We start from the raw sequence: 22,199 nt of genomic DNA, 5'->3' as shown, positions 1-22,199 counted from the left end.
CCAGGGAAGCCCCTCAACATTATTTTTAAAGGAAACATTTCAACCATAAAGAAAAGTTTACAGACTTGCCTAAGAAACACCCTTTTCTCCCTGCAGAGATTTTTTAACATGTTAACATTTTGTTTCCTGTGTGTGATTAACAGTTGAAGCCTCTTTTACATGCTGCCCAGATCTCATTTCCCACCCTGCCTGCCTAGAGGCATCCACTGTCATGAAATTAGTGTGCTGCCTACTTGTCCACTTTTTATGCTTATTATATATACATGCTTGGCCTTATAAACAGTGTGACTGTTTTAAAGAGCTATCATAATTTACGTTCTTTGTAGTTTGCTTCTTTCACTCAGTGGTCTATTTCTGAGATGTGATCATGTTGATACATTCAATGATAATTTCTACATCATTCCCACCTCCCACTAGGAGCCAAAATATGTTCTATGCCTGACAGTTTTCACAAGACCATGTGTAAATTGCATAAAAATGTGAGAGCAGCACATCTCTAGAGGGTCTGAAGGTACAAGGGATCTAGAAGTGCCTGAAGCAGGTCCACACTGATTTTCATAAATGCTCTTAGCTGCTTCACTCACCCTCAGTAGAGGCAGGGTTGGCTCCACAAGACACAATGACTTTATAAGAATCAGCCTAAGGATCAACCTTACTTTTTTAAAAAAAAAAAAGTATTACTGCATTAGTATTTATCAATGAAATTGAAAATGTCATTTCAGATCCCTTTTATAATGCAATTCCCATAGCTCATCTTCTGATGTTAAACTATATTTATGACTGTCTAAGCTCAGTATTTATTATCATTTAGGGAGCACCTGTAAAAAAGATTGTTTCACTGGTGGCTCAAACAGTAAAGAATCTGGCTGCAATGCAGGAGATCTGGGTTCCACCCCAGGGTCGGGAAGATCCCCTGGAGAAGAGAATGGCAATCCACTCCAGTATTCTTGCCTGGAGAAGTCCATGGACAGAGGAGCCTGGTGGGCTACAGTCCATTGGATCACAAAGAGTCGGACACGACTGAGGGACTAACACTTCCACTTTTCTTTGTATAAAATAGCTGCCTATAATTAAAGATGCCACAGAGATGTGTCCCAAGGGTTTGGACAAACCACAGATTATATAGCTGTTTTTGGTCAGTCTCCTAACATGGGGTGGCAAAGATTCAGAAAGAAGATTATATTAAAATACACCATCTTAACCAAGTGTACAGTTGAATAACGTTAAGTACAGTCATACTATGCTACAAGATCAAAGTATTTCTTTAAGTCCTGTATGCTACCATAGAACAAAATGATGCCTGTGAAGTCTAGGCTGAAAAGGGAGGAAAAGGAAGAGAAAGGAAGGTAGGTAAAATGATGGAGGCAAAGGTAACAGCTTTGGCTTGGAATGAGTGAATCCAGACCCAGCTGTTAAAACGCTGCCTGGCTTTGGCTAAGTCTTTTTAACCTTTCTGGACAGTTCTTTTCCACGTCTGAATAATGAGAGGCTAGGTTTAGATGATTTCTAAGGAATCTTTAAGTTCTGAAATAGCTTATGTAGAAAAAAAAAATTACTTATGAAGAAAAAGAGAGAAGAAACATTTCCCAAAGAACAGAAGATGGGGAATGCCACCAATAACCTCAAGCCCCACCTGCTCACTAAAGTGGGTGTTGGTAAAGAGGGTATCTGCTCTGCTGCTTCACCCTGGAGCTCTGCAATATGAAAGCTGACTACCTCTATCTGCACCCAGTACCACTCTCAGCACCCGCCTCTTAACCAATTCCAATCCCCGGGTCCCCATGGGGCACGCTGGTTCTCGAGACAGGTTTTGGTGGTCTCGCAATAATAGCGTTCCAGGCTTGAGTGATGAGAGTCGCTGCACTGTCTCAGCAGGGAAGGGAGGGAGAGCTTTGCAAAGGGGACTGACGGCATTTAAGAAAAGCTTCCAGAGCTTGGAACGATTCCGCCGGAGCAGGACAGGGCCAGGCATCAGCCTCGGGGCGAGGTAAAGAACAACGAAACCTGCAGACGGGTATCCAAAAGCTGGGCTCAAAATTGGAGCACTCGGTCGAGCGTGCGCAGCGCGCCTGCGCCGTACGTGCGTGCGCATGCTCCTCGCCCCCCGCGCCGGGCCGCGCGCCCCGGCGATCGCCAAAGATCGCTGTACCTCCGAGGCGCACGGCGGCGGTCCTCGCTGGCTCCCTTTACCTCATGGATCTGAGGCCGCCCCCGGCCGGCGCCTCAGCCCCCTGGGAGCCCGGCCCCGCGGTGTGAGGTGAGCCCCGGGTCGTGCAGGCCCCTTCCCGTCAGGCTCAGCGGGAAAAGGGCTCGGGAGTGGGGACTGAGGAGATGCCGCCGCGGCTGCCCGCTCCTCGGTCTAACCCTGTGCCAAAGAGCCACCAGCAGCCGCGGCACCTCCTCCTCAGGGATCGTTATTCTCGTCGCCGCCAAAACAAAAGCCTTGGGCGCCGCGCTGTGGAGGGGTGTCTCGGGGCTTTCTCGGGGTGGGCTGCGGGCCGGCGGGGGAGCCCGAGTTTGGGGCTGGGCGCTGAGGCGGACCGATGCGCGCGGACTGGATTAACCCTCTCGGTCTCGAGCCCGCGCCTGCGCGCTGCGCTAGGCGCAGCCCTGGGGCTCGGTCGGCGCCGCGGGGGCGTGTGGCGCTCCCGGGCCGCTGGGGGCTGTGGGTGGAGCACGCGACCGCTGGCAGGGAGGACAATGCACCGAGGGCTGGGTGCGGAGGCGCGGGGGGCGTCGGGGCTTCTGGACTGCTTCCCGTTTCTACTCCTGAAAATTGTCCCCTCTCCTCCCTCCCATCAGCTTTGCAAAGTCTGCATATTCCTCCTCGAGGCTTCCCCCTCTGCCCCCTTGGATGCTCCGTGTGTTTGCCCTGGGGTAACGTGGGGAGGTTCATCCATACCCTCTGAAATAAGGTGCTGTTAAACATTTCAAGACATTTTTAACATCTTCCTAGAGGCCTTTTTCAGAATTAGATGCCTTACTCAATAAGAGAAAAAGGGGTGTTTTTTTCTTTCTTTCTTAAAAGAACAAAAGCAAATGCCACTAATTTAGGCAGAGGAGTCAACTCGAAGTTGGAAAATATCTAGGAAGGACAAAAGGTCTGGCTTTTGGCCCAGAATAAATGAAATTTTAAATTTTGGTTCCCTTCCGAGTGTAGGCAGACAGAGCAGCAGAGCAGACCAGCAGCTATAGAAATAAATGACTGCTCTATACGGTTGGTCAAACAAGATCTTATTTTATAGAAGTAGTTTGGAGAGACCTGTAATGTTTATGTACGGGAATTGGGTTACTTGGTAAAGCCAATACCGCAGGAGCAAGGAAACAAAGACTTGACAAGGGGGATGTTACCTCCCTCTTGAGCCGCCTTTTAGCTTTTAGTGGTGTGCTGAAAAGGGATAGATAAATCCGTAGTTGGACTACAGCCTACCAGGCTCCTCCATCCATGGGATTTTCCAGGCAAGAATACTGGAGTGGGGTGCCATTGCCTTCTCCAAGTTCTGTTTTTAAGAACCATTTACTCCTCAAGATAATGCTTTCCATCCCTCCCTTTTTTTTCCCCCCCATCCGTATTTTTAAGCAAATCAGTATCTTCTTTTTCCTCCATAAGAAGAAGGAAAAAAAAAAAAAAAGTGTTTGTTTGAAGTACCAAACCACAACATAGAGGTAATAAGATAGGAAAGTGATGTAAAAGCTTAAGTGGGCAAGCTTGCAAGGATAGAGCTGAGAATAAAAGATAATTGAGATACAATTCTTCTTACAGTGTTGCCTTTTATTTAGTGAAATAACAGGTTCCTCCTCTACCCACCTCCCCCCAAATGCTTTGAAACTTTCAGGAAAATAAGGTAATTAGTTGTCAGGAAGCATTTAACTGGAGGCTTCCTGTGTACTGTTTTGGATCTGTCAGGAATTTGAGGAGAGGCAAGCCTCTCCTGGGGGCTGAGGAATCCAGGCATTTCCTTCATTAGTTTCTCTATACGGCTATAAGTACCCTCTTCCTTCTTGTGAACCATATGGTAAAAGTGATTGTTTACAACTCTCTCTCTCTTTAATATGGATCACCTATGTTTTGTAAGTCTGGAATTTTAATCTTTATCTTTGCTGAGAATAACTACCTTGTAAGACAATATGTATGCCAGCACCATGTTAATTAAAACACCTTTGCTCCATCAGAGCTCTGGTCCCCGTGTCTTTCTCTCTCTCTCTCTTTGGATCACAGAAGCCCTTTGAGTTCACCTTCCTGCCCGGGCTTTTAAGACCCTCTCGAGAAGGCACTGTGCACCTTCACCCCATTGAGAGGGCTCCTGAGGCCTCCGTGAACATAGTGAGCCCCATGCCAGGGGCTTTATTGGCTTTCTGTGTAAACCAAGGACTGTCAGCCTCTTTCTCTCCTTTACTTTCTTATTGTCGACTCCAGACCACCACGTTCTGGTCCATTAAAGGACCTCAACAATTAGTAAAACCTGTCGTCTTACCTTCTCTTAACTCCTCCTCCGTTTTTTTTTTTTTCTCATCCACTAATATTCCCTGGCTCTACATCTCTCCTAAATCTACCAGTGCCCTATTAATAGAGGAAGAAAGGACTATAGGTTCTTTCATCCCTTTTTTCATCTTAGGTACTGTATTCCTCTGAGCTTTATTTTGTGCTTGAACATTTAGGTGGATTTTTCTAGAGAGATCCCCAGCCATGATTGAGATATTTGAAGTAGGGAGGCTTGAGGGGAAGGTAAATAGTAAAGTGCATGTTCTTTTTTTGTATAGCACAGTGTTGTGAGCACGTCATCATTGGGCAAAGAGGGGGGTTTTAAAATCACTGTAAGTCCTCTGTTGCCCACTTGACAGGCAAAAAATCTCTCTCCCCAACTTAAATTTCGTATGTGTTAGTAAAACTACGAGATTTCATACTGAAAATTTATTCTGAGCATGTTGGTTTGTTGATGTTAGAGTGCTGTTGACTTTATTTTCTTCAGGAGACATGTGATAGGAAACAGTTCTTACTGCATCTTTACGTTCTTCCACAGTGAAGAGCAGTGTTAGCCTCAAGTTTTTTTTTATTTTTTAACTTTACAGTATTGTATTGGTTTTCCATCCCTCTGGGTCGTCCCAGTGCATCAGCCCCAAGCATCCAGTATCGTGCATCGAACCTGGACTGGTGACTCGTTTCATATTTGATATTATACATGTTTCAATGCCATTCTCCCAAATCGTCCCACCCTCTCCCTCTCCCACAGAGTCCAAAAGACTGTTCTATGTCTCTTTTGCTGTCTCGTATACAGGGTTATTGTTACCATCTTTCTAAATTCCATGTATATGCGTTAGTATACTATATTGGTGTTTTTCGTTCTGGCTTACTTCACTCTGTATAATAGGCTCCAGTTTCATCCACCTCATTAGAACTGATTCAAATGTATTCTTTTTAATGGCTGAGTAATACTCCATTGTGTATATGTACCAAAGCTTTCTTATCCATTTACCTGCTGATGGACATGTAGGTTGCTTCCATGTCCTGGCTATTATAAACCCCTAAATCTCTAGAATTAGAGACGTTTAAAGCTGCAGCTGCCCAAAAAAAGCAGTAGTGCAAATGAAAAGCAAGACTTTGAAATATGTATGAGAGGAATTGTTCAGTATAGATTTGGGAGAAGAAGGGTCACAGTATCTTGACGAAAGAAGTGAAGGTTTTTAGTAGTGGCATTTCCAGAAGGTTAGGAATGAATGTTTGAAGAGTACCAACTCCTCTTTGACTAGAAATTAGTTTTAACTGACTGTTGCATCAGAAATGATGAATCTATCTTTGAGTTACAATCTGTTATGCTGAGAACTAGCAACAGTTTTGGGGGATCCAAGGAATGCGCTGTGAATAAAGTTTAAGAAAAAACAACTAGGCTGCTGCTGCTGCTGCTAAGTCACTTCAGTCGTGTCCGACTCTGTGCGACCCCATGGACTACAGCCTACCAGGCTCCTCCACCCATGGGATTTTCCAGGCAAGAGTACTGGAGTGGGTTGCCATTGCCTTCTCCGATGAATTAAATATGGAGCTATATACACTTTAGCAACCAGAAAACAGTATCCTGAGAATGAATTTATTTTTTAAATAAGATATTGAAAACAAAAGGCCAAAACCCACATGAGTTTTAGGAAAAGGAATCTAGCACTTTGAGCAGTGATATGCTCTCAGTGTGTACTTTGCTGTCTAACAAGATGATAATTTCCTTGAGAGAAGAAGCTTCAGAGGTAGTGATTGCTAATTCTTATAATGCAGTCTTCGAAAACTCTGAAAGAAGACAAAAGAATATCCTCCTGTTCCCATTGTAGCCAGTGTGTTTGAGGCAACCTTTAATTTCTGAATTGGAAATGCAAAATGTTACGTACATGTATAGTGTGTCCAGATAAGTAAATCTAAGCTGAGAAAGATGAAAGGAATCACTTTCTGTACAGAAAGTGTGAATTGGAATAGAGTTGCTAACATCTTTTGTTGCAGGGCTTTGCTGACAAGCCCCCAGGGCCCACTTTTGTCATTGTCTCTTCTGGGACTCTGCCTGCTTTCTTCCCTCTTCACAGTTGCCATCTCTTGCTTTTCCCACCTGAGTTCTTTGGGTCTGGCTTTTTAGCCAGCCTCTGAAGACAGTCCTCCAAGATTGCACCCCCTTTAGTGCTGTTCTTCAGGACAAATACTCAACTTATTTTAGGGGCTTTTACTTTTTAACATCAAAAGAGAACTGGTAAATTGGGGAATATCAGATTCCTGATGTTACACATTGATAAAAATTAAACAGAACTGGACATGGAACAACAGACTGGTTCCAAATAGGAAAAGGAGTACGTCATGGCTGTATATTGTCACCCTGCTTATTTAACTTACATGCAGAGTACATCATGAGAAATGCTGGGCTGGAGGAAGCACAAGCTGAAATCAAGATTGCAGGGACAATTATCAATAACCTCAGATATGCAGATGACACCACCCTTATGGCTGAAAGTGAAGAGGAACTCAAAAGCCTCTTGATGAAAGTGAAAGTGGAGAGTGAAAAAGTTGGCTTAAAGCTCAACATGCAGAAAACTAAGATCATGGCATCTGGTCCCATCACTTCATGGGAAATAGATGGGGAAACAGTGGAAACAGTGTCAGACTTTAATTTTCTGGGCTCCAAAATCACTGCAGATGGTGACTGCAGCCATGAAATTAAAAGACGCTTACTCCTTGGAAGGAAAGTTATGACCAATCTAGATAGCATATTCAAAAGCAGAGACATTACTTTGCCAATGAAGGTCCGTTTATTCAAGGCTATGGGTTTTTCCAGTGGTCATGTTTGGATGTGAGAGTTAGACTGTGAAGAAAGCTGAGCGCCGAAGAGTTGATGCTTTTGAACTGTAGTGTTGGAGAAGACTCTTGAGAGTCCCTTGGACTGCAAGGAGATCCAACCAGTCCATCCTAAAGGAGATCAGTCTTGGGTGTTCATTGGAAGGACTGATGCTGAAGCTGTAACTCCAATACTTTGGCTACCTCATGCGAAGAATTGACTAACTGGAAAAGACCCTGATTCTGGGAGGGATTGGGGGTAGGAGGAGGAGGGGACGACGGAGGATAAGATGGTTGGATGGCATCACCGACTCAATGGATATGAGTTTGGGTAAACTCTGGGAGTTGGTGATGGACAGGGAGGCCTGGCGTGCTGCGATTTATGGGGTTGCAAAGAGTCGGACATGACAGAGTGACTGAACTGAACTTTTTATCATCAAAAGAGAACTGGTAAATTGGGGAATATCAGATTCCTGATGTTACATATTGATAAAAATTAAAGTGTAGGGTTAAATGTATCCAGTCCTTTTTGTTTTCTTATGAAATAGTCATCAGGTCACTTAATCGGAAATTAGTTTTCCACATATCTTATATTGCTCTGTAAAGAAGTGAATGTCTCTTTTCTTAGGGTTAGGGCATGAAAAACTGTTGCCAAATCCCTTAATTTTTACTGGTCCTTGGCACCTGAGACTGTTCCCTTCAGTTACTCCAGCAATTCCCTTTATTCAGCTGAGATTCTGCAGATTCCTATAGTAAAAGATACAGTGTCAAAAAGAAAAAAATCTTTTAACCTTCATGTGATCGGTTGCTGTATTTTGTCAGTATTTCCTGGTTTCCTCAATCTTCTGTGTCCTGCTGTCTGAAACTTGCAGCTTCTTCAAGGATGGTTCTCGTAGGAAAAAGGAATGTTGCTATCCGTACTCAAGTGATCCTGATTAGAAGCATTTATTTCATTATGTCATTGAAAAGCAATTTAGAATATATATCAAAAGTTTTTTTTTTTTTTAACTGTGCATAATATTTGGTTCAGCTGAGAGGTGATCTGATTTTTTTCAGTATTGAAAATCAATTTTTGACCCATTCTAAGTTTATCATAATTTTTTTTTTTGCTTTTCTTGTTACCTGTAGTAGGGTATTTTTGTGTCCCTTGGCTTGTTATTTGATCAACAGCCAGGAAATCATTGATTCAAATAGTAATATTGTCAGCACACGTTTATAGATTCAGCACACTTAATTTTCCCACACACAAATAACATGCGACAGATTTTAAAATAACATTTCAGCATTTATAATACTTTACTACTCTTTTGTTTTGTTTTTGTTTTTTGGCCACACTGTGCAGCTTGTGGGACCTTAATTCCCTGACCAGCGATCAAACTCAAGCTCCCTGACAAAAAAGTGTGGAGTCCTAATCACTGGATTGCCAGGGAAGTTCCTATAATATTGTATTTTTAGACAATTCAGGTAGTTTTATTCTGTTCCATGTATGTATATTTTTGACAAAAGTGGGAGACTATATGCTGTTTTGTAAACCATTTAAAATTTTATTTTTCACTTATTGTATTGTTACTGTCTTTTCAAGTCAGTATATACAGATCCTGCTCATCATTTTTAGTGAGTGTATTATGTGTTGGTTGTACCTTAGTTTAACCAATTCCTTATTGGCAGACTTTCAGATTGTCTCTGGGTTTTTGTACTAACATTTCAGTTATACATCATGTGTACTTGTGTTTACTTTCTTAGAATAAATTGTAGAATAGGTCTGCTGAATCAAATTATATACATTTTAAGGGCTTTTGATGTTCATAGCTATTTTTTTGAAATACCAACTAGTTTGCTTTTCCTCCAGTAGTATTTGAAAATGGAGAATTTCCTGGTGGTCTAGTGGTTAGATACTTCACTGCCCTGGCCTGGGTTCAGTCCTTGTTTGGGGAACTAAAATTCTGCAAGCCATGTGGGACAGCCAAAAAAAAAAAAAAAGTATTTCCAAGTGTTGGAATGTTGAATATATTCTTTTTTCTGCACCCTCTCCTATACTGTGTTCTGTTATTCTTACTTTGCTCATCTGATTGGCAAAAATGTTATATATCATGTTTGTATGCTTTTAATTAGTAAAGTTGAATATCTTTTCATATGTTTGTTGGCCATTTGTATTTCTTTTGTAAATTTATGTCCTTTTTCCATTTTTCTATTAAGGTAGTATTCTTTATCTGCTTTTTAAAAAATTCATTTATATATTACTTTCACTAAGCACATAATTATGTGCAAATATCCTGTACTGTTTTAAGTTATTCTATTTTAGGGTAGCATTTCTCAAAATATGACTTACAGATCAGTACCGAGATAATTGTTAGAATGCATGTATATCATTCATTTTACAGAGGTTTGGATTTCTTAGACCTATGGGGTTTCTATGAATCTGCTGCACATTAAAATTAGGGAACCTCTGATTTGGAAGAAATGTGAATTCCTTAATATTTTTACTGTTCCTATTTGTCTTGTCTCATGGCATTCTACTGTTTTTTCTTATTTATCTTAATAATCATAAGCTACAGTCTTAATGTTATTAAAGTTTTATGCTACCCCAACCTAACAATAATTTTACAAAAATGTTTTGATAGATGGAAATTGGAATGTTAAAGTATATAAAGGAAAGCACTTTTGTAAGTCTGTGAGAAGCATTGTTTGTAAATGAAGCAAAAAGAATAACTGAGAGAAAAATAAAATAGAGTAGACAGAAGTATAAGGGGGTTTCTCATCTAGTTTAAAAAACTCCATATTACTTTGTTTCTTCCTCAAGTTTTGTATGGTCATTTTCTTTGAACCATAAATTTGGAACCCATACTGCTTGAAAAATAGTCTAAATGAAAATTTTGAAATTTTCATTGTTATACACATATTCAGTAGGGAGCAATGTTCCCTTTAATTTTTTTTAACTTGCAAGCAGATGAACATGCTACATAAGGAGCAAACTACAAAAATGGAACTTATATGGATGTTTGATACTGTAGCCAAATAAAGCTTTCAGGGCTTATTTGACACATTTAATGATATGCATAATTGTTACCATGCTGCATGATAATTAAGCTTAAATATACATGACTTTGTTTAATATCTCTTTTCCATAGCCAGACGTCACATTTCTGGGCCCAGCTTGAAGGAGGAAAAAATATGGCAGGCCAAGAGGCTTTAACAAATATTTCTGGTTTAGAGATTTCCGTATTAGAGAGATGAAGCGTTTGGGGCAGAGGTTGCTTGTAACTTTGGTGTTTCTAATTCCTAAGGTTGTAGACTTTCCTTTTCCCTTCTTCTACTCAAGACCATATGCTTGGGGGAGAAATTGGGAAGATTGAGCCATGCTTTACTTTCTCCAAATAGTTTTTTCTGCTCAGTAATTAAAGCTTGGGATGCAGAGGTCCCTATCATTGGTAGTGCGCAAAGGACAGTTTCTTTCTCTGCTTTAGCCAGGCCGGTTCAAGTTCTCAAGGTCTAAGCTGTCACAGGCCCTAATATCTATTTGAGTTGTCCTGTTAACCTGGGTCTCTGAGAATTTCTGACCTGACTTTCTCATGTTTTCCCAGCCGAGGTCGTGTACTTCAAACAGAAATATTTGACATCCGTGAAAGAAAAACAAAAGCAGACTTAGCATCGTTACAAAACCAAATGGAAGTATGATAGTTTTAGAATATGTTTTTTTCCTACTAATCCTGCCTTCCACTCTGCCTACCCTTCCAGCCCCAAGAGAAATGCATATTTTTGTCCCTAGAAAAAAAGTGAATGTGAAGGTTGCATCCAACTCTCTGCGACCTCATGGACTGTAGCCTGCCAGGCTCCTTTGTCCATACAATTCTCCAGGCAAGAATACTGGAGTGGGTTGCCATTTCCTCCTCCAGGGAATCTTCCCAACCCAAGGATTGAACCTATGTCTCTAGCATTGCAGGCGGATTCTTTACTGTCCGAGCCACCAGGGAAGCCCCCAGGAAAGGCAGTGTCAAATCAGACTCTGAAACTTGGTAGAAACTCTTAACTGGAAATCATTCATATCCCACGCTGTAACTTTCTAGGGTTGACTCCTCTCTGCAGCCTGACTGTGTGTAATGAAGCATTTGTTGGTCAAACGTTTTCTGTATCTATGTACTAAAATTTTGTACTATCTAAAAGGATGAAGCATTGTTGGGAAAATGTCCTGATACTACTTTTAGAATCTTCTGTTTGCCAGTTCAGTATTGGTTGATAGAAGTAAATCTTTGTGTATGTTGTAATTCAGTAATAAAACTACCTTAAGTTTGATGTTGCTTTACCTTTTATAGAGTACATTATTTTATAATTCACTCATATACCATCTTTGGTAGGGAGGTGGAATTTTTAGAAAGGAAAATTCTGAGCTCAGAGAAGTTAAGTGATTCACATAGTTGGGAAGAGGCTTGAATCCTTATCTTTTGATTTCTTTATAGTTTACACCTTTCACAGATACCATCTGCTGAATCATGGAATGATTAAAATGTATATCATAAAATTTAAATAACTTGTTATTAAGTGTGGCAGATATTTAAATTACATTTAGGACAACAGCATGCAAGTTTCTCAAAATGGATGAATTATATCTTGTGACAAATGAAAAACTACCATTATAGATGGGAAATTAAACTATGTTATATAAACAACTGAGGGAGGAAATAGTACCTTTAAATGCTATTTATGGATTCTCTGGTGTATCTATAGCAAGAATGATAAGGTAGAAAAACTATAGTATTTTTTTATGAAATACCCGTGTATTTTATTTGTAAGGCAGTATTGTACCTCTCATTAAAGTTTGTGTTGTTGTTGTTAGCCACACACCCGGCATTTGGAATTTTAGTTATCCACCAGGGAGTGCACTGGAGCTCCAGCAGAGGATGTGTGCAGTTTTAATCACTGGACTACCAGAAAGTCCCAAAGGCAGTATTTTAAAATTTCTCTTTCTAGTAGCTGATTGTTAGTGTGTAGAAACGCAACTGATTTTTGTATACTGATTTTGTATCCTGCAACTTTACTGAGCTAATCAAAGTTTTAATATCAAGCCTGTAATATTTTAAGAGGAAATTGCTAATTTCTCCCATTTTTTAAAAAAATTATTTTTCAGGTATTTCAGTCAAAGGAAGAAATAGCTCTTCTCCTAAGATGGAATCTGTTGTTTGGGAATGTGGTTGATCAACTTGACACATTGGCCAAATGGTGCCCGATGTAATAAAATGAAAAGAAGAGGCAAGATGATGTCATTTGCCCATATTGTGAAACCAAAAACAAATGCCTTTTGTGAGACCAAGCTAACAAACCTCTGACAGTGCAAAGAGTAATTCTGTTTGAAGAACTTAACGGTAAGATAGAAGAAGTACTTTCAAGCTGAGACCTGCAGGTGTACAAAGATCTAAAATACATATTGAGTAGGCCTGATCATCTGAATCCCATTTAATCGAGAAAGCATGGCTATGAGTTGGATCATCTTCTATCTGTGGCCCTTGACTATGTTCGTGGGCCATATAGGTGGGCACAGTTTGTTTTCTTTGAGCCTATTACCTTGAGGATGTGCCAGGATTTGCCTTATAACACTGCCTTCATGCCCAATCTTCTGAATCATTACGACCAACAGATGGCAGTTTTAGCATTGGAGGTAAGACTTCATCTATTATTTGTCATGTTGTAGAAAATTATTCTTGTATTGCCCTTTTAATCAGTCTAATGAATGTGTTTGATAAACAACAGGAAAAACTAATATGTAATTTTTAACTGCATCTTGTACATTAAAAAGTTTTTAGTATTTATGTATTTAGGTTCAGACTCTGATATGATTGAAGATCTCATGTTTGGGGAATGTTACTCATCTTAGTTTTCAGATACTATTCTTTTATGAAGAACTTTGAAACATTGGAACTGAGGAAGTAATAGCCTTTCAGAAGTTTAAATTGTCCAAGTTATGGTTACATCCTTTCTGTTATTTGATAATAAGACTTTAAAGAGCAGACTATAATAATAATATTCATAATTCACTTAGTAAATATTGAAGGTAATGTGATTTTGAAAATGGGTTCTTTGGTTCAGCCTTTAGGCTGGTGGGTTTACAGTATTTACATTGTCTTAAATACTTAAGATGGTATCCTGGTCTTACTATCTTTACATCAGTTTAAGAACAGTAACTCCCAAGCAGTGATAAAGGTTTTGTTGTGTGAATTATCTGTTCTTGACCTCTCAGGACTTCATGAAAATTTGTTGCCTTACTTGAATTTTTCTAATGATAATTCTTTAGGCACTTTTTAATTATTTTACTTTAGAAGCTATGACAAATTAATGGATATAGTTAATAATAGGTTTAAATAATTTTGTATGTGTTTCAATAATGGTTTTAGAATTGTAGACAAAGATATGTTTACCAGATCAGAATTAGGGGGCAATAAACTGTGACAAAAAGAGGTAAAAGCTTTGGAATTGTATAAACTGCAGCAGCAGCTACCACTTTCTATCTGTATTACTTTGGGCAAGTTACTTGAGCTTTCTTACCATTGTCACTTTGTTTGTAAAATAGAGTTAACACTTTGGAAGATATAAAATGAAGCGTTTATAAAGTACTTGGCACAGTACTTTTGGAGTAAGTTCTCTTAAAGTGATAGATTTTACCATTTTCTCATATTCTAAAATTAATGTAGCTACATAGTACATAGAATTTAAAGTTTTTTTTTATTTTTTTAATTTTAGTCTTTAATCCTTTGTTACAGTGCTTTCAGCAAATTGAATACTACTTGTTTTGGAATCTTCATTTTATAGTAAAATTCAAAGGTTTAGTACTTCCAAGTAAACTAATGTAAATCTGGGAAATTTTGTAGAAAGATGATTATTCATAGATTTTGAAACATAGAGGGCAACTTGTATAGTCCAAATACTTGAAAATATTGTAGAGGTTGAATAAAATATTTCTGCTCTTCCACTGACTACACAAAGTCTAACCGGTAAGGAGAGATTTGGTATAGACTGTTAGATTGGGTATATGAAAATGGGTATTGATTTAATATAGGAATTTGGTTCCTGGCATGGTAGTCCCTGCTGCTGCTGCTGCTAAGTCACTTCAATCATGTCTGACTCTGTGCGACCCCATAGACGGCAGCCCACCAGGCTCCCCCGTCCCTGGGATTCTCCAGGCAAGAACACCGGAGTGGGTTGCCATTTCCTTCTCCATGGTAGTCCCTGTTGGGTATTAAAACTACCCAGTTCTCTCACCAAAAAAATGAAGGAGAAATATCTTTGGTTCTGGTATCATTTTAAGTCAGTATAACTCCTTTGGAAAGCAAATAGAGTTGTAAGAAATAAGTCATAAAGATTTATATACTGATTTGGGATTAACTTTTGCCTCTTTCACGTAGTAGCTTTCAGACTTTGAAATTAAGTCACCTAACATCTCTGTGATCTGGAGAAGGAAATGGCAACCCACTTCAGTACTCTTGCCTGGAAAATCCCATGGACAGAGGAGCCCGGTAGGCTACAGTCCATGGGGTTGCAAAGAGTTGGACACGACTGAGTCAATTCAGTTCACTTCAACATCTTTGTGAAAATATTTGTGAAAAGGCACTAATAACAAAAATACTTTGAATGGCTTTTAGGATTAAATGAGAGATTTAAGTAGCTAGCACAATGCATGATGCAGAATAGGTGATCCACAAGTGTTAACTCTATTCCAAATTTCATTTCTAAGTGATCCTAGAAAGTACTAGAAAGACAATGTATTTGTTTCATATGAATTTGCATCTCTCATTGTGGGCTCCTGGGGTTTTCATAATGGTGGTGTGGTGAGCTGTCTCTGTCCTCTCTTCAAACATGCCCATATAGGCTAGACGTTTTGTTGGCAGTGAGGCTGCATTTTTTTGAATTTCACTCATTCTAGGGAGAGCACCTAGATGGTTAAGAGAAAGCTCTGGTGATGTGAAGTCATGTCGGGGATAGTTGGCTTGGTCGTCATATCAGGACACTGATGCCACTGACAGAGTCTCCTGACAGTCTCAGAGTGTAAAGTGTCTGTAATAGCAAAGGATATGGAAATTCAGCAATCAACACAACACACTTGCAAATAGAAGTAAGGATTCTTAGATCCTTACAAGGACTTGTCTGCTGATGACACCCTCCTGTCTCTGATCCAGGAACTTTGGATCAGCTTGCCAGCTTTTAGTGGGAGCAAATAATTGGAGCAGGTAACCCCACCACATTCTTGAGTGTTCTTTGTGGGACTGGATGAGTTGAAAGACATTTCCTAGGTAAAGCATCTTTCAGCAGACCCAGGCTTCAAGCTTGCCTCAGGTTCATTCCTGTACTGATGTTTGGTGAAATCAAAATGAATGCTTCGAATGAAATAATATATGGTATTGAGCTAAGGATGCCAGGAGAGAAATTGCAGAATTTGGGTTACTTCAAATTTGCTTATTATTGTTCACAATCAACAAGTTGGGTGTTCTTTCATTGTGTATAGAGAATTGTTCCTCAGTACTTCGATTGAAATTGGAACATGTTCAAATAAATGGGGTGAATGTCCATTTATTAAATTGGAGAAAAGATCCTTGTTAGTATGTTAGTATGTTTATTTCTCTTACTTTACAAAACGTGCATTTATACACAAACACACACATTAAATTTTTCTTAAGTTCTTAATTTGATGTCTGTCTTTTCCCCGAGTATTGTGGCTTTTGATGGAAACAAGATTGCTCATTCCTGAGTTTCCCACACCATTTTGAACTGTCTAAATTGCCAAGTACACGATACAGTACAATTGTCTCCAATGTACAGTTGACAGTGCACAGGAGACAGGAATCAAGACCATCCCCAAGAAAAAGAAATGCCAAAAAACAAAGTGGCTCTCTGAGGAGTCCTTACAAATAGCTGTGAAAAGACCGGAAGCGAAAAGCAAAGGAGAAAAGGAAAGATATACCCATTTGAATATGGAGTTCCAAACAATAGCAAGGAGAGATAAGAAAGCCTTCTTCAGCGATCAATGCAAAGTAATAGAGGAAAACAATAGAATGGGAAAGACTAGAGTTCTCTTCAAGAAAATTAGAGATACCAAGGGAACATTGCATGCAAAGATGGGCTCAATAAAGGACAGATATGGTAGGGACCTAACAGAAGCAGAGGATATGAAGAAGAGGTGGCAAGAATACACACAAGAACTGTACAAAAAAGATTTTCACGACCCAGATAATCACGATGGTGTGATCACTCACCTAGAGCCAGGCATCCTGGAATGTGAAGTCAAGTGGGCCTTAGGAAGAACCACTAGGAACAAAGCTAGTAGAGGTGATGGAATTCCAGTTGAGCTATTTCAAATCCTGAAAGATGTCACTGTGAAAGTGTGGCACTCAATATCCCAGCAAATATGGAAAACTCAGCAGTGGCCACAGGACTGGAAAAGGTCAGTTTTCATTCCAATCCCAAAGAAAGGCAGTGCCAAAGAATGCTCAAACTACCACACAGTTGCACTCAACTCACACTTTAGTTCACTTCAGTTCAGTTCAGTTCAGTCGCTCAGTCACGTCCGACTCTTTGCGACCCCATGAATCACAGCACGCCAGGCCTGCCTGTCCATCACCAACTCCCGGAGTTCACTCAAACTCATGTCCATCAAGTCGGTGATGCCATCCAGTCATCTCATCCTCTGTTGTCCCCTTCTCCTCCTGCCCCCAATCCCTCCCAGCATCAGAGTCTTATCCAATGAGTCAACTCTTCGCATGAGGTGACCAAAATATTGGAGTTTCAGCTTCAGCATCAGTCCCTCCATTGAACACTCAGAACTGATCTCCTTTAGTATGGACTGGTTGGATCTCCTTGCAGTCCAAGGGACTCTCAAGAGTCTTCTCCAACACCACAGTTCAAAAGCATCAATTCTTCGGCGTTCAGCTTTCTTCACAGTCCAACTCTCACATCCATACATAACCACTGGAAAAACCATAGCCTTGACTAGGCAGACCTTTGTTGGCAAAGTAATATCTCTGCTTTTCAATATGCTATCTAGGTTATTCATAACTTTCATGTATTTGAATTTTTAATAAACTCAACTATTTTCCATAGAAGTTCTACCATTTAATGAGAGACGTACGTTCTCAGTATTCTTACAATCATTTGGTATTTTCACTATTTTTTATTCAGCTTTTCTGATGATGTGATATCTTACATTATTTCAATTTGCATTTCCCTTATGACTAATAATATTGAACATCTTTTCATGTGCCATTCATATATCTTCTTTGATAAAATGTCTGTTCATGTCTGTTCGTGTCTATTGTTCATTTTCAGTTGAATTGTTTTTTATTTTTGAGCTTTGAGAGTTCTTTATATATTCTAGATACAAATCGTTTGTTGGAAATGTAGTTTGTAAATAGTTTATTCTAGTCTATAGCTTGCTTTTTCATCCTTTTAACAAAGTCTAGGAGAATAGAAGTCTTAAATTTTAACAAAGTCCAGTTTACCAAGTTTTTTCGTTTTAGGGACTGTGTTTTTGGTGTCGTTTTGGCTACTATTTTTTCTGTTTCCTTAATATCAGCTTACAGTGTTAGCTTTGTTTACATCATGTGATTTCAGAGTTCAAAGAACTCTAGTGTATGTTTTTAAATTTTTCTTTTAATGTAAAAAGAACAGGAAAATATGAGACCAAAGTGATATCTCTTCCTTTACCTCCCACCTCAGAATATGTACTACTGCGTATAAGGAATCCTCTTCCTCTCCTACCCTTTTCTTTCATTTTTGTCCTCCTCTCCTATTGATACATGTTAGTTGACAAAAATACAGAAATTGAAGTACATAAGAAAAAACAAAATTGAAATCTCTTGTAATCCCATTACCAAGCAGTAATCAGGTTTCTGAGCTTTTGACACATATCTTTTGTGGATTTTTCTATGTAAAATGGACTGTATTGTTATTTGTTGTTCTCAGCCAGGCCTTTTCATTAATACCACCTGTAATAATGAAAATATCCATATAGATTCAGCAATACATCTCATAGTTAACCAAATCAGAATCTCTATGGGTAGGGTGAAGAGGGTTTTGTTGAAAAAAACCAAAAATTTACCTTCAGAAAATTTTAATTGCCTTCAGAAATCTTCTGAAACAGAAAAAACAAGAATATTGCCATACTATATATGAAGAAAACTTTGACTTGTGTACAACTCTCCACCTAATGATCTGATTTGAACTTTTTCCTGGCCATTCCACCCTGTGGTGAATTTGGACTGCTCTCGGGGTTTCCGGCCATCTCTGTGCACTCTGTGCTCCTATCTGTGTGGAATACAGTCATGTCACACTTCCCTGCGTTAGGCTCTGTCAGGGGCTCACAGTGAATATTTGAAGCTCATGGAGCTGTTTGATGTTCCTTGGCCTGAAGATATGGAATGCAGTATGTGCGAAAATCATAGATTTTTCATAGACCATTGTTTCTTTTGCAGCATATTTAAAATTATTTGTCTTCTAGTTCATCAGTTTTTAAGAACTTTTCGAAGTGTGTATATTACTTATAATTTTGAACAGAAGTTTCATGCCTCAGAGCTGTTCATTTCCTAAGGAATTTGGAATGAAATGAAAATGGTGAAAAAAGAAAAACATTTCTATAAAGAAATTTTTAAAATAACTAAGAAAAATGTAATCAAGATATTGATATCTTTCCCTTACACTTTTTTTTTCCTGGTTATAAAAGTAATGCCATTTATAAAAGAATAGAAGATATAGAGAACATAATCATTTGTTGCCTCATTATTAAATATCTTTAATGATTTAATGGGAGTTGAATATCTTTATGATTTCAGTGTTAATGACTAAAGTAATGCTGTCCTCTCTATTTTTCGTTCTTTTTTTTTTTCAATTTTGTTTTCTCGACCATGCAACATGTGGGATTTTAGTTCCCTGATTAGAGATAGAACCCATGGCCCCTGCACTGGAAGCATGGAATCAACCACTGGACTGCCAGGAAATTCCCTTGGTTCTGTTTTACTGTTATGTATTAACACACCCAGACCCAGAAAATGTCAGATACTTTTCAGATCACTTCCAGTATATAGATTGTAAGCATTTCCTAAAGGTTTGAGGATATTTACCTGACAGTCTTATAGATTTGTGTAAGAGAACATAATTGTTAGTAATAATGTGTATGGTAGTAATACTGCATTTTTTATACTATAATGTTGTGCCTTTTTGTGTTCTTAAATGTTTCAGGGATAAAGCATAGATGAATACCTATAAAACTTTTACTATCTAGCTTTGTCCAATAATATTTTGCAGTGTTTGCTTCAGATTTTTTTTTCTTGGCCACACCCAAGATCCCACATGGCTTGCAGGATCTTAGTTCCCCCAACTAAGGATGGAACCTGGGGCCCAGACAGTGAGAATACCAAGTCCTAACCATTGGACCACCAGGGAATGCCCCAGATTTCTTTTTCAAAGAAATAAAACAGTACAGGTAGAGTTGAAGATTCCTACGTTAGTATCCATCTTGATTTCATTTCCTTCTTTTCTCCTCAGAGATGAGATAATCATTATGTTGAATTTGTTGTTAATTCTTATGTTTGTTTTTATACTCTTACTATACATTACAAGGAAATGGCCGCCCACTCCAGTGTTCTTGCCTGGAGAATTCCAGGGACGGGGGAGCCTGGTGGGCTGCCATCTATGGGGTTGCACAGAGTCGGATACGACTGAAGCAACTTAGCAGCATACATTACAAACATATCCATAAGCAACATTATATACTTTTTTACATTTTATAAATATATAAATATATAATGTAGTTTATGTATCTGTGTTTATATCTGTATCTGTTGTTTATATTTGTTAGTCTGTTGTTTATATTTGTTCCTCTTAATTGCTGTGTAATGGCCAGTTGTGTTAATATTATCTATAGTTATTTAGCCATCTTCTACTGATGATCATTTAAGTTATTTCCAAGGGTTTGCTATTATGGGCAGTGCTGCACAGAACACTTTTTTTCTCCTTCGTGTTTAAAATTAATTTTATTTATCATCTATCAATAGTCCTTCAGTTTAGTTCAGTCGCTCAGTGGTGTCCAACTCTTTGCGACCCCATGAATCGCAGCATGCCAGGCCTCCCTGTCCATCATCAACTCCCGGAGTTCACTCAAACTCATGTCCATCGAGTCGGTGATGCCATCCAGCCATCTCATCCTCTGTCGTCCCCTTCTCCTCCTGCCCCCACCCCGTCCCAGCATCAGAGTCTTTTTTCAATGAGTCTACTGTCAATAGTCCTTGGAGATAGGTAAAAAGCCTACATTGTTACTGTCATTTGATAGATGGAGAAACTTAAACACGTATTAGTTACTTGTAGTCGGTTCACTGACAGTTTGCTTTCTTTTATTTGTCTACTCTATTTTCCATCTATTTGACATACTGTCTTGTCTAGACCCATCAAACCATTCATCCACTGTCTCCCCAAAACCTTATAATATTTATAGTTCCTCTTTTAGAAATCTAAATTTATTAGTATTTATAACAACAGTTATGAATTACCTCGGCAGGAATCCTATTTTATGTTTTGTGTCTAACTCCTATTGTTTAATGGTCTTTTTATTTTAATAGATTATGTACGGTTATAGAGATGTCATTATGATCTCTGTTTTGATAGTATTAAATCTGTTTTATGTCCTCACTATTTTGCCTGGAATTGCCTAACTCTGAATTCTTACTTAAATTCTGACAAACTTTTCTTTCATAATAACCTTTCATTCTTCCACATCTCTCATATCCTTGTTCATACTGCACCTGTTCTTCAGTTTTATGGATACCCCAAAGTTGTGGGGTTTGCTCTCGCCTTTCCTAATAGCTCCCTTCCTGATCTCATTTCTTTTCTTACTTAAGTTAAGCTTTGTTGTCTGTCACATAAGATAGTACTTTTGCTAACAATTTCAACTTATTCCGTCTACTGTGCTTGTTCAGATCTCTAGCTGGACCAATTCAACTAGTTTCTTACAAATTAATTATGCTGCATATTTAATTATTTAAACCATAGCAACTCCTTGTTTTTTTTTTTTTTTTAACTACAGTCCAGATTCTATCATTGTTTTATTATATTTGCTTTATCACATCTGTCCATCCCTCTACTGATCCACTAATCTACATTATTCTTTGAGTGTATTTAAAAATAGAGACAACAGTTATTGTCCTCACAGATAGTTTATCAGGTCCTTCACCAAACATTTGTCTATAGTATTTTTTTTTCTATTTAAAACTTTACAAGGAAATGCACAAATCTAAAGATAGCACCTGAGTTTTGATAAAAACCTGCAGCTTAGAAAGCCAGATCCTTAGAAGGGTGTAGAACTGGATCATTACCATTACCTCATGCTCTCATGCTCCTTGCTAGTCAGCTCTTGTCTATACCATCCTCTGGAAGCAACTACTGTTTAGCATCTTTCCTAGATAATTACTTTGTGTATTCTAGAACTTCATACAAATGAAGTCATATGTCATATAACTCTTATTTTGCTTGAGTTAAGATTGTTCTTCTTTGCTCTATTTTCAAGACTCATTAATGTTTTTGTGTTCATTAATAGGTCTTCCCTTTTTCTTGTCTTCCATTGTATAGATTACTGTATTTTACTTACCCATTCTCCTATTGATAGACATTTTAAACCATAGCTGTTCTAATTGCTCTTTGTCTTTAGTCAATTTCCAGTGTGGTTAACAGGAAAGTTTCTATTCATTCTCCTCAGCACTTATGCCAAATCTATGTCACTCACTTCAAACCTATATTTCATTTCACCTTTATTCCATACTAGACCCTTATTCCCCTCAACCTCAGTCTGTCCTCCTTTCCTGAAAATCACTTCAGCATTTTGTGCAGACTCTTGTGGTCTGCTACATCTCAGTCCAGTCCTTCTCAATTTCCT

The 22,199-nt window shown here is 38.8% G+C and overlaps 1 protein-coding gene across 6 annotated transcripts in view; it reads left to right on the top strand.

Moving 5' to 3' along the window:
• The first annotated feature begins 1,873 nt into the window (after positions 1-1,873).
• Positions 1,874-22,199, top strand: part of LOC133247108 (uncharacterized) — a 114,460-nt gene continuing 94,134 nt past the window's right edge. For 2 of the 6 annotated variants that reach the window (XM_061415507.1, XM_061415506.1), the window contains exon 1: positions 1,883-2,257. In XM_061415507.1, coding sequence (XP_061271491.1) covers positions 2,091-2,257 — 167 coding nt within the window. In that variant the 5' untranslated portion in view covers positions 1,883-2,090. Of the gene's footprint in view, positions 2,258-12,422; positions 12,951-22,199 lie in introns of all 6 variants that reach the window. The other 4 variants (XR_009736253.1, XR_009736254.1, XR_009736252.1 and 1 more) reach the window with 4 other exon arrangements.

This window comes from Bos javanicus, chromosome 5 (genome assembly GCF_032452875.1).
Source record: "Bos javanicus breed banteng chromosome 5, ARS-OSU_banteng_1.0, whole genome shotgun sequence".
NCBI classification, from domain to species: domain Eukaryota; kingdom Metazoa; phylum Chordata; class Mammalia; order Artiodactyla; family Bovidae; genus Bos; species Bos javanicus.
Note: the sequence above shows the minus strand (reverse complement) of the source record. Positions and strands in the feature narration are given on the sequence as shown.